Below are 13176 nucleotides of genomic sequence, written 5' to 3'. Positions count from 1 at the left end.
GTACATGGATGTTTACTTGCTTTATGATTATGTTATAACACGTTTGACGTATAAATTTAGTATAAAATAAATGTGTACCATTGATCAATGCTTATATATTCTGCTATGATGTTTGTCATTGAAGCTGAAGGGTTTCAAATTCCACAATCATTCAATGTTTGTCTTAACAATAACATTTAGAATAAAATTTATATACTTAACTTTATATATTTAATATATTTTTGTTCAATCAAATTAATATATATGGATTTTAATATATTACTAATGAAAATTTGTTATATATTAAATAATCTATAAAAAATAAATATGTCTTGATTTAATTAAAAACAAGTACCTTAAATATATAAGGTTAAGTATAAAATTTTTTCTTAACATGTATCTTCAAACTGCCAAAAATATAAAATAATAATGTATTTATTTAAAATTTTGCAACCCTCTACATGACAATACTTCATTAAGAATATATAATTAGCAAGGAACATAGATAACCATGGTGGAATTTGGAGTCTACAACGTTAACAATGAATCCCTTAAAATCTACTTAAAAAAAAATCCACATTCTTAAATAAATATCTCATGGTCAACCAAAAAAAAAAACTCAATCCATTCAAAAATATAAAATATTTTATGAGATTAAATGTATTTAACGAGGTTTTTTTTTTCCTGTCAAAAATAACCTTAAACCACTTAACCATTCACCTTTAAATGAGACACTCTATTAAGCAAGATCAAATGTAAAATGATAATATCAGTTTAAAAATAACTAACTAACTTATTATAAAGTATAAATGAAAAGTATAAATTCGATTAAAAATATTTTGTACTATTGTTTTGAAGGAAGGAAGTAAATGAATACATAAATCATGAACCAATGTTTTTCTTTCCAAACTAGATGTATATACATGCTATATATTTATATTGATTTGAGTAACCAAATAATGGCATGCCAAGTGAAAATGAAAATCGAATGCATCATCATGCTTGATCTGCTGAAAAGTTTCCCATTTTTTCATCTAATAACAGCATCTATATTTTGAAGGGTAAGCCATTAAATCACTGGATTTTAATACCAACCTTCATCCAATCATGCTTTATGGCCTGTTTGGTTGGGGGAAGGGCTCCCCTCCATCTTACCAAACAAGGGGATGTTTGGTTGTTTGGTAAGGTGGAGGCTCCCTCCCCTCCCCTCCCCTCCAAAACCTTTTCCCAACCAAATAAGCCCTTAGGGTTCTAAAAATGATTGGAAAGAGCATCGGATAACAGAGACTTTGTATGGTGAAAACAGAACACTCTAAAAGAATATTGCTTCTAATTCACCAATGATCCAAAGAGCACACACCAGCCCCTAACAAGATAGAAATCTGCTTACACAAATCAAAGTATTTAATTCATTCATTAAAAAAAAAATACTAAAATCATTTCTCTACTACAAAAGAAATGAAAAGGCAACAAATTTAAAATTTGTTTCGCTTCTTTTTGTCCCCTCTCTCAAAGGATATAAAACCATGACGGCATAACACCAATATATCACATGGCCAGGTCCCAGATGATCATACACCATGTTATGTTTTTATAATTTCTCGCCTCTCTTTTCTCTCTTCCTCTTCAACCTCTCGTCTCTCATCTTCTCTAAACCTTCCTCTGTTCTTCTCTCCTCCTATCTTCTTTTACCATCTCTTCTATTCTACTATTACAAACATCTAACACACCAGCAATTATAACATATGTCCATTTTTACAAGAATACTAAACAGCTTGACGTGATAGATAGGTCTACTAAAACTGCTGCCACTGAAGACCAAAGCAGTTTCAATAAATCAATGCCAAAGCATGAAAATGCCCACACGAATAACTAAATTTCCAAATTTCCAATCCCATCCACAGGTTTAGAGGCGCACGCACGCACATATATATGAATGAATGAACCAAGAAAACTTCAAAGCAAACAATATTAATAAACTAGAGATATATTTTTCACATAGAAAAAACCATTGGCATGTTAATAAAATAAGTCCTAAATTCGAGGCACATCCGGTGTTAAATATCTGCATTCATCATTCTAGATAACCTTACATAACAACAAACATTAGAGGCATAGTATGATATAAAATATCCATTTTCCACTTCTAATAATGTTGAAGTTTAAAATATCAAACTGTAATGCAAGAGGGGAAAAACTCGAACTCAACCAAAGCAAAAAGAAAATAAATGCATTCATTACTCCAAAATAGAAGAACAAAATTCATAACTAGATAACTCCATCAATTGTGGATATTTAAAGAAACCACATCAAGCAAGAAAACCCAAAACCACAACTGGATAACCCCATCACTTAAGGCTGCAGAAGAAGAATACAGAAGGAGCAGAGTAAACAAAGAAAATTGCAAAGTATGAGACTTCAATGTAAAAGCAGAGAGAAGCATTCGTTACTTTTCTGGCCTCTCAATTACATACAATATAATAAACTACTGGTATACTTTTCATATAAAATTGACATATTAATAAACAAGTCCCAAATACTATATTTGCTTTAACAGCTAATGAGCTGTTCCTTTATTTATCAAAATAAATAAATAAATAAACAAATAAACAAGTCCCAAATTATAGGCACATCTGGTGTTAAATATCCGCTCCGCATAAGATCAAATATCAAATATCATAGGCATAGAATGATCTCAAATATTGGAGATTCCATCCCACCAACAATGTAAATCTACATTGTAATAATTTAAGATCTAGGATCAAGATTCTTCAATGTGGAGCCAACTGGTACAAGGCTTTCCGCATAATTGGAAATACTACTGACATAATCGGGATAGACAAAACTCTTAACTTCATTAGTAGTGAGATTTATCAGATAAAGAGCATTTCTTCCTTTTGCATTATCCTCTTTAGAACAAGGTTTGCAGACAATTTCGTCCCTCCAAATAGTCAACGGATCTAACCTGAATGAGAAGGGGCTGCTGGTATATCTTTTATTCCAGCTCCATATCTTCTCAGATTCACATGTACCCTCATCCAAAACCCACAAACCAATCAAATAAGATGGTTCATCATCATCTTCTGAAAGGCCACAAAGTATTGCAAGTTTATTTTCATAAACAGTAAGCATTCCATCTGCATTATAATCTAAATCAGGCCTCGGTATCAATGTAAAGACTTCCTTTGCTATGTCAAATGAAACTATCATCTCAACATCATCTTCACCCTCATCCTTCGAACCTAGCTTTGATCCAAACCAAAACATAGCTCCATTAGCTGTGACAGTGTCAGAATGAAGATTCACCCCCTTTAAGTTCCCAATATCTATTCCCTCCCATGACCCTCTGCTTAACGAAAACACTTCCACTGCTTCCACCCCTTTAAGCTCATCGTCAAAGCCATCATCAAACTCAGCATAAGTTCTCACTATCTTGTAATCATTAACAATTGGACTGAACCCAAATCCTTCAACCCAATCATGATAGTCAATAAAATCATTTCTGTTACGAGGCACATGTCTGACCGCTGTAGTCGCCGGATTCCACAATAAAAGGGGAGGAATAGATCCGTCATCCTCATCGATTTCAACACAGAGAAGGCCATTGCAGGAACCAACGATACTTGCATCCTCCAAGGAATCGATCAATGGTGCATTCTGAACTTCACGGATCTGCATCCCGCAATCGAGCAAACGCAAGCCGTGATCTGCATACCATTCCATAAGAAGAGAAGGTTTTTGCTGACTGGAGTGTTGAAGGTGGTCGGCGATGAAAGAGGGAGTTTTGATGACATCTTTCCAACGCTTGCACACACATTTAAATCGGCTTAGGGATTTTACCGGAAGTCGTTTGAGAATGTTTATGATGATCCCTTCAGAAAGAAATGGCATGTCGCTATCCATTCCCGTCCGCTTCAGCTTCATGATGCTCGGCTCTAACGGATTTCTCAGATGAAAGCCATTACGGATTTCAGATGGCAATAGTAGACAGAAGATAGTTGGGGTTGGGTCGCTAGGCTATCGAACTTCCATTCCATTTTACTGAACCGAACGAAGTTCAAGGCTTGAGTTGAGAAATGAGCGGGCGCAGTCGATATGAGCCCGGCCTTATGAGCCTTCTGATTTTTTTAAAATGTCTAACTTTTTAAAGTTCGACTTTTATACGAAAGACTTAAGGTTAAGCTTTTAGATATTTATTATTATTTTTTATTTTATAAAATTTTTAAAAATTAAAATTTTTAATTATGATATTTTATATGTTTTTAAAAAATATAAATTATAATGTTTAAAAATTAAAAATAAATAATAAAAATTTTAATTTTAAAGTATAAACATATATTCTAAAGTTTAAATTCAATTTAAAAATTAAAAATATTTTAACTTTTAAGGGAAAAACAAAAACAAGTTTAAAAGGACCGTCCAAGCTCGAGCTCCTTTTTTAGGGCATATTAGGATCGGGTTTGAAAGCTCAATTTTCTTAAAAAAATGTCATTTTTTTCAAATTCGAACCTTTATAAAAATAGGTTTAAATAGACAGCCCTCTAGATTCGGCTCTTATTCTCGACTTTATTCAAGGATTTGGTTTTGAGCCCACAATCCAAAACCTTTGGTGCTAGATAATATGCAAGAAGAATGGCATTAAGGGCTTTAAAAATAGACTTTATTGCAATTTGGGGCTAAATAAATCTAATATTGCTCTGTAGGCCTTGGGTAGGTTGTGCAATTTACCTAGAAACCCGTATATCTGCCCATACCCACCTGACCCGTGTTTAAATAGGTCAACCCATACCCATTATTTAAGGAAAATAAATAAGTATGGGTAGGTATATACCCGTATATCAATAAACAGGTGGGTAACGGGTAAGGCTATGGGTGGCCCGTACCCGCCCATTTATATTTAAAAAAAATCTTCAGTTCTTTTTCAGCTGGGTTGGGGTGTTGTTTTCAAAAAAAAAAAGATAAAACTAAGCCCCAAGCATTCAACCTATGATGATGTGATTAGCTTAGCTCTGCCCCTCTGCTGTCCATGTGTGAGATAGTGAGAGTTTAAGTTGTGCCTTAAACAAGTCTTGAGTAGTGTGTAGTGTGTGTCGAGCTGCGAGCTGCCTCTCGTCCTCTATACTTTCCTTTTCATCCTCTGGTTTTCCTTCACCAGTTGCCCCTACCCAGCTTCCCTTCGGCTATCTCCCTTCCTCTGTTCGCGACTTCCCGTGAGTCGGTGAGTGTGATGGCTTATAATCTCGAGTTTAAAATTATAAGTTTTCTTCGTTCTAACATACCGTCTTTTCACAGCTAGTCGAGCGACATTTATTCTGGATTTCAGCTCCTCTAAGGAGCCTCCTTATTTGTTCAGGATTTTAGCTTCAGCTTTATCGTACAGCATTCGCTATTTTGCAAGTTCACCTTCACTGATTTCATTTTCTCCTCTCTGGTTATTTTCGTGCATTCTCATCATTTTGTTCGACTCTCTGGTTATATTTTGTTGGTAATTTGGTCTGCACTTCTGGGTGATTGATACAATGATTATATTGAATTTTAGTCTGACTCTCTGGTTATATTATGTTGGTAATTTGGTCTAAACTCTCTAGTTATATTGAATTTTAAATTTATATGCATGTTTGAGTGTTTAAAAGATTCATGATTCTTTGGTTATATTGATCATATTATTTAATTTTTCTAGCTCGCTGTTGTTGGTTTGGTACTCTACTTTGCCCATAATTCTCACTGATAGCAAACAAACTTCTATATTTTAAGCAAATTCTAAGTGTTCGTAAACAACAATCAATCAAGGCGTGGTGTCGCAAGGCGTGCTAGAGACGCAGGGTATTAAGAGGATAGAAGAACCTGACTTCTAATCAAATGTGGGGATCCAGGCTCCCTTACTACAGTTTACCCGGATGTGAGAATGTGAAGTAAAGAATACTAATGGAGATGCAGAAAAGCAGAGATACATTAATTAAAGAAATAGGTGGTGGGCTATGCCGGATAAACAACGAAAAATAAAAACTAAAACTACATGATAAAAGAAAAAATAAAATAAAATAAAGTAGCAGATGCAGAGTCTGAGACTGACAGTTTGTTAATGTTGATGATGATTGTTGAGAGAGAGCTCCTCTATTTATAGATGATCTTGGCTTAGTGTCCAAGCCTCATGATTACCATTTTCCTTGAATTTAAGAAGCACTTCCTCCATCATGTTCACTCATTATGAGTGATGGTCTTGACTTAATAGCTAAGGCTTCATCAATATTCCTTTTTTTATATAAATATTTTAAAGCCAATTAAATTGAGTTGGGCCTGGGCCTCTAAATTCACAATTTAGGTATAAATAATGCCCCCCACATACAAATTGATTAGAGTCTTCGTAGGCCAATTTTATATAGATATATCTTGAAGGACTGGCTTATTCTCATTCTGATTAATGGTTGATCTGGTACCTTTCTTGGAGAACACCCTTGTGATTGAGGATTAAGGACCATGTGGTCCAGTTTAGGATTAAGTTTCTCAAGGTTTAAGACCTCAAGAGCTGGTTTCGGAATTAACCCTTCGAGTTTTTAGACTTTAAGGACTAATTCTGTAAAATCTAGCTGTTGCGAGGCCCCTGTGGAGAGAGCCTTTCTGGAAAGGGCTCTAACAAAGCTCACTTTTCTGACTTTAGCCCTTGTGATTGCTGGCCCTTATGGTTGTGGCCTTTATGGTATCGGCCCTTATAGCTGCAGCCCTTGTGACTTGAGCCTCTTTGATGTTGGCCTTTATGGTTGCGACCCCTATGGTGTTGACTCTTTGGTTGCTGCTCCTATGACTTCGGCTAGCCCCTTTGGTGCTGGCCCCAATGGCTTCAGACTCGATGGTGTTGGCCCCAATGACTCTGACCTTTATGGCTTTGGCCTCTCTAGTGCTGGCCCTAATGGCTTTGGCCCCGATAGTGCTGGCCCCAATGACTTTAGCCCTTATGGCTCCGGGCCCTTTGGTGTTTGCCCTAGTGGCTTGGCCTTGATAGTGCAAGCCCCAATCACTTCGACCCCGATAGTGCTGGCCCTAATGACTCTTGCCCTTATAGCTCTGGCTTCTTTGGTGCTAGCCCCAATGGCTTTAGCCCCGATAATGCTAGCCCTAATGGCTCTAACCCTTGTGACTCTAGCCCCTTTGGTACTAGCCCTAATGGTGTTGCTGGCCCTTGTGACTTCGGCTCCTCTAGCCAAACAAGCCTACTATTGAATTAGACCTGTCATTTATCTTTTGAGGGATATTATAGCGGTTCTCATTATTGATCTTTTAGTTGAAGGGAACTTTGGGAGACTACCCCCTGAGTCCATCTGTTCTCTAAAGGTGCGAGTCAATTGGAGCTTGCTCCTGCAACAATTTAGACAGCATAGCAGAGATGTTCCTTAACCCCTCCTTCAGAGTTTGCAACAGAGCTCTTTACCTCTTATTAGCTCGTACTTCATGTTCTGCGTGTGCAGTCATGTTCTCTAAGTCGTAAGACTCAAGTCTATTCTTTCCAACAACATATTGATCCTTATTTGTCCTAGGCATTCCTTTTACACGAGTCCCATCGGGCGTGCCAAAAATTGTTCATAAAAAATAATCAATCAAGGCCTGGTGTCACGAGGCGTGCCAGAGATGCAAGTTCTCAAGAGGATGGAAGAACCTGATTTCTAATCAAATGTGGGGAACTGGGCTCCCTTACGACAATTTACTTGGATGTGAGAATGCAGAGTAAAGAACACGAATGGAAATGCAGAAAAGCAAAGATACATTAATTAAAGAAATAGGTAGCGGGCTATGCCGGCCAAACAACAAAAACTAAAAACTAAAACTACATGATAAAAGAAAAAATAAAATAAAATAAAGTAGCAGATGCAGAGTTTGAGATTGATAGTTTGTTGATATTGATGATGATTGTTGAGAGAGAGCTCCTCTATTTATAGATAATCCTGGCTTAGTGCCCAAGCCTCATGATTGCCACTTTTCTTGAATTTAAGAAGCACTTCCTCTATCATGTTCACCCATTATGGGTGATGGTCTTGACTTAATGGCTAAGGCTTCATAAATATTCTTTTTTTATATAATTATTTTAAAGCCAATTAAATTGAGTTGAGCTCAGGCCTCTAAATTCACAATTTGGGTACAATCACTTAGATAAAATTTAGTCTATTGAAAATTCATAAACAAACTTCTACATTTGCTTTAATTTACTGCTAGTGGCATATTTTTTTTAATGTTGAAGTCTGTCCTTTTTGTTATTTTGATCTAGAAACTCTTTAGTCTTTCCCACAAGATATTGTCTATTTTCTAAGGCTTGTTGGTAATTGTATTTGTATTGTATGTGATTGTTAACGTGCTATACCTAACATCCAATATGTTTATGATTGGTTTGTTTTGGTTGTTATATAGTTTTTACTTTAAAATTCACTATGAAAAATGTGCAAGCCGTGGAAGAGGACCGTGAACCTAAAACTACCACCACCATCACAGTACCCATTAAATTTAAAGTTACCCAAGCTAAAGAAGCATCAACCTCCAAAGATAAAAGGAGTAAAACATCTAAAATGTGGAATCATTTTGAGAAGTTTATAAATAAAAAAGGTGAGCATCGGGCTAAATGCAACATTGTGGAAGGCATTTTGCTGGCCGTTATTCTAAAATCAAGACTAAGAACCTTTGACGGCATTTTGATTCTTGCCCAAAGAATCCAAACAAAGCCAAGGCGAGACAGTCCTTATTGCTGCTTCTTTTGATAAATCAATGACTCATCACCCATATAATGCAAAACGATGTAAAAAAGTAGTTACTGAATTCATTATTTTGGATGAGATGCCTTTTCAAGTTGTGGAAGAGCAAGGTTTTAAAAAAAAATATTGGAAGTGCTTAAACCAAGATTTACATGCCCCTCTTGCACCACTATGACTAAGTTGTGCTAAAAGATATATCTAGAAGAAGCAAAATATTTGAAAAGGTATTTTAAGAAATTTAAAGTTTGTGTGTCACTTACAACAAATTGTTAGACTTCAATTCAAAATTCCAACTGCATATGTTTGACAGTTTATTAGATTCATAAGGAATGGATATTACAAAAATGAATTTTGAATTTTTGTGTGGTGGAAAGCCATAAAGGGGATATCATTAGCAATGAAATTGAGGGATGCTTATTCTATTAGGGTATTGAGAAAGTATTTACAATTATAGTTGATAATGCTTCTTCTAATGAATCTGCTATTGTGTTTTTAAAAATGCGTTTAAAGGATTTAGGAGGTCTAATGTGTGATGGAGAATTCTTGTAGATGCGGTGTGTTGCTCATATTTTGAATTTAATCATTCTAGAAGGCCTAAAGATGTGAATCAATCTATTGAACTTATTTGACATGCAATCAAGTTTGTTAGATCTTTTCCTGGTAGGCTTAAAAAATTCAAGGAGCTTGTTGAAAAGTTGAGAATTGATTGAAGACAGAATTGATTGAAAGAGTCTTCTTAGCATGAATTGTCCTACTAGGTAATTTACATGATTGTTAAATTATGATTGTTTGCATTATGATATGTAATTTTTTTTGCTCATCTTAATAGGTGGAATTCAACATACATCATGTTGTAGAATGCCATTAAGTTCACTAAGGTCTTTGATAGAAACGAGGATAAGGATCAAGATTACAAGAACTACTTCAAAAAGAAAGTTAAACTATCTTTAAACTCAAGCTATGTTGATGATAAGATGGAAATAGAGGATGAAGATGAACTTAGTGATCATGATGGTGATGAAGGTACAGTTAAACCTCTTAATGCTTATAACTGGAGTATGGCAAAAGAATTTCTCACCTTTTTGAATTTGTTCTACACTATGACTCTTCAATTTTTTAGATCAAATTATGTCATATCAAACACATGTTTTCAAAATATAGTTACAATCAAGATACGACTGGATTCAATTGCAGCTGGATCTAATTCTTTGTTAAGTGACATGGCAAAAAGGATGCAAAGTAAGTATGACAAGTATTAGGGAAAGGCAGAAAATATGAATCCATTATTGGTGATAGCTGTGATTCTTGATCCTAGATACAAATTTTCTTATGTTAAAGTTGCTTTTAAACATTTTATTGGTGATTACACAAAGAGGGAAATGATGAAAAAGAAGATTATGGGGCTCTTACATCACTTATTTGATGAGTACTCTACAATTACAGCCAGTGGTAGTGAACCATCTGAAACTGGTACAGAGGTGGGGGATAGCAATGCCAATGATGGGGGGAAGCAAGTTCCTCCATCTTCTAAAAAAAATTATTGATGTGGCAATGCAAGATTTTTAGCCCCTGCAATGAGTAAGCATTCGAAGAAACCAATTTCAGAGGTAGAAGAATACCTAAATACAGAGTTAGTTGATGCTTGTTGTGATGATAATTTTGACATTTTGGCATGGTGGAAAGTGAATTCTTCCAAGTATAAAGTTATGGGCTTGATTACACTTGATTTGTTGGCTATGCTTATCTCCACAGTATCTTTGGAATCTGCTTTTAGTACTGGGGGTCAAGTACTAGATACTTTTAAGAGTTCTTTATCTTTGAAAATGGCTTAGGCACTCATTTGCACCCAAATTTGGCTATCATAAACATCATACACTCTATTGAAAGAGATTGATATTGACTATTTTGATAAGATTTTACGTGTTGCTGATGGTAATTTGAATAAATTATTTTATTTATATTCATTTTAATTCTTCATATTATATAATATATATTATTACTTACTAATCTAAGTGTCTTAATTTGTCTTGTAGAGAAAGAGTTAATAGCTCAATCTTCTACTATATCAAGTGACTTTTAAAAAGATAAATAAGGATCGATGAGGCTAAATAGATTTTGTCTTTTGACTTTAAAAATTAGAATTATTGATCCTTGTTTATTTAGTATTAGCTATTAAAATATTTGTCCTCATATTATTCAAAAATTTAAACTTTTAGAATGATGCTACTTAAGTACTTATGTTAAATTAGAATGGGATAAAAATTATATATTTTGATTCTTTTTTTTAAAGAAAATGGGTGTTGTGGGTAAATAGATGGCCCAAACCTGCCCATATTTTATTTGCACCCATTTAAAAATGGGTGCAAACAGGTATAAGTAGGTACAAACAGGTGGCCACCCGTTTACCCATAAACGGGCAAGTAATGGGTATGGCTACGGGTGGCCCGTACCCACCCGTTTTACACCCCTACTTAAGGCCCTTATTGCAATATTTTTTCACATAAAAAATATATTTTGTCCTTTATTTAATTTGAATTCAGAACTTATGTGAACCCTCAAAGCAACATAATAGACCATGCACGACATAACATCCACCATGCACAAGACGATGTCCACGCATACTGTAACATCCTAAAAATTTTAAGACTCAAATTTATTTAAAAAAAATAAACAAAAATAAAATAAAATATCTATAATTAAATTAAAATTTAGAATAATTTAATAGAGGCCCAGAGTTCGAATTTTACTAAGCAAAAGTTTGGTTTTATTTGATTTTTAACTATGGGAAAAATTACCAAAGTTGACCCGGGCTTTTGTGCAATAATAAAAAATGTTGGGCCCTTTCTTGTAATTTTCCCCAAAGTTTTTGACCAGCATTTTAAGGAGCAAACTGATGCAGAAACGCAGAGAAAATGAGAAAGGAAGCAAACGCACAAACGGGAGAGAGAGAGAGAGAGAAAGAAGAGAAGAGAAAGGGAGGGAGTTAGGCTTGGATCTAGGAGTCTTTGCGACCGTTGCGAGCTCGGCTACACGATAGGTAAACTCCCTACTTCAATCCTCTTCTCTTTCTCTTGATTTTCTTCAATTTTTGGAAGAGAAATTTTTGGATTTTGATCCCAAAGGCTTTATTCTTGTAAGCTTTTGTTTCTTTGGATTCTAGGGAGCATGTTTTGAGTTTCTATATAGTGATCTAATGTTTTGAGTGAATAATTGGATGAAAAGAGGTGCTTTGGGCACAAAATAAACCTTGAGAAATTGGGTTTTTGCTCCTCAATGGTTTAAGCCTATTGATTTAGTTATAATTTTGCTATTTGAGCCCAATAAGATTTAAATTAAGGTTTGGTTTTCATTATAAGGGCTAATGGTGAAAGTTGGTGGTACTAAGTAAAGGTTTTTAATTGATTAAAAAAATTATATAAATTGAAAATTAGCCTAGTGATGGCTAATAAATGGTTTTGGTGGTTAAGTGATACTATGTGAATGGTTGGTTTAATATATGGACCATTAGGGTGGATTATGACTCATTGACCTAAGTTGTGTGGTATAAGTTATAGTCTTCATTAATACTATTTGTCATGATAAGTGATGTGGATCACTTATATGTTGTAGAAAATTGTTGGTGGAACTTATTGAGAAGTAAGGAACAAGCCGAGCCCTATTTTGTACAAGGGGAACCCTTTTAGTACCAAAGGGTTGAGGTAACAGGGGAATTTATATTTCTTATTACTTTGTTTTAGCTATTTTTGAATAAATATTACTAGTTATCATGCATTACATGTTTTAAAAGATTAAATGTGCTTTATAAGGGGTTATGGGGTACTACTTTGATTATAGTGCAAATATGTTTTCTAATTGTTTAATAACAATGTTTTTATGGAAATGAGATTTATAAATATTATACTACTTTAGAGTGTTGAATGGTCAATACTCAGGAAAGGTAGACAAGAGTAAAAGGCATGATCTCGGTGGGAGTTCACCAATGAGAAGGTGTGGATTTTTGATATTCTATGGCACACTATCAGTACTCAGTGTTGTCTTACGTATTGTGGGCTCAGTGCACTAAAGTGGTTAGTGTATTGAGTGTTCGACACCTCTCAGTGGGGGAGGGAAACCGACATATGAAGTGTGAGGTTGAGTGCCTAGGCCAAGGTAGCCCTCACATGGAGAGTAAGTCGGGCTGGCTCTGGGAGGGAGTTAGCTTTGACTGCTCAGGATTCACGTCGAAGGGGCATAGGCGGTTCGGTGGATTAGATCATGCCTTAGATTATGTTTTGTGCCTGTGGAGGTACAAGTAGGTATAAGGTTTACCTGCGAGTTAAAGAGTGCCAGGGGGCATTCTGTTGGTCATAAAAGGCCATACCGGCCTAGGTCATGCATTCATGCATTTTAAATGGCTAAATTATATACTATATTGAATTTATTATTCATTTATTTAATTATGGCTTACTTTGTAATAATCAAT

At 35.0% G+C, this 13176-nt stretch overlaps 1 protein-coding gene across 1 annotated transcript; it reads right to left on the bottom strand.

The window, feature by feature from the left end:
* Positions 1-2403: 2403 nt before the first annotated feature.
* On the bottom strand, positions 2404-4076 carry LOC129287108 (putative F-box protein At3g10430). The gene has a single exon (XM_054923261.1). It carries the CDS (start codon positions 3901-3903, stop codon positions 2728-2730), a length of 1176 nt encoding a protein of 391 aa, XP_054779236.1. The 5' UTR covers positions 3904-4076; the 3' UTR covers positions 2404-2727.
* Between the last annotated feature and the right edge of the window lie 9100 nt (positions 4077-13176).

Source organism: Prosopis cineraria, unplaced genomic scaffold (assembly GCF_029017545.1).
Source record: "Prosopis cineraria cultivar Desert tree isolate PC_DT_omini unplaced genomic scaffold, ASM2901754v1 PC11, whole genome shotgun sequence".
NCBI classification, from domain to species: Eukaryota; Viridiplantae; Streptophyta; class Magnoliopsida; order Fabales; family Fabaceae; genus Prosopis; species Prosopis cineraria.
The sequence above is the reverse complement of the archived record's forward strand: the minus strand, read 5'-3'. Positions and strand labels throughout refer to the sequence as shown.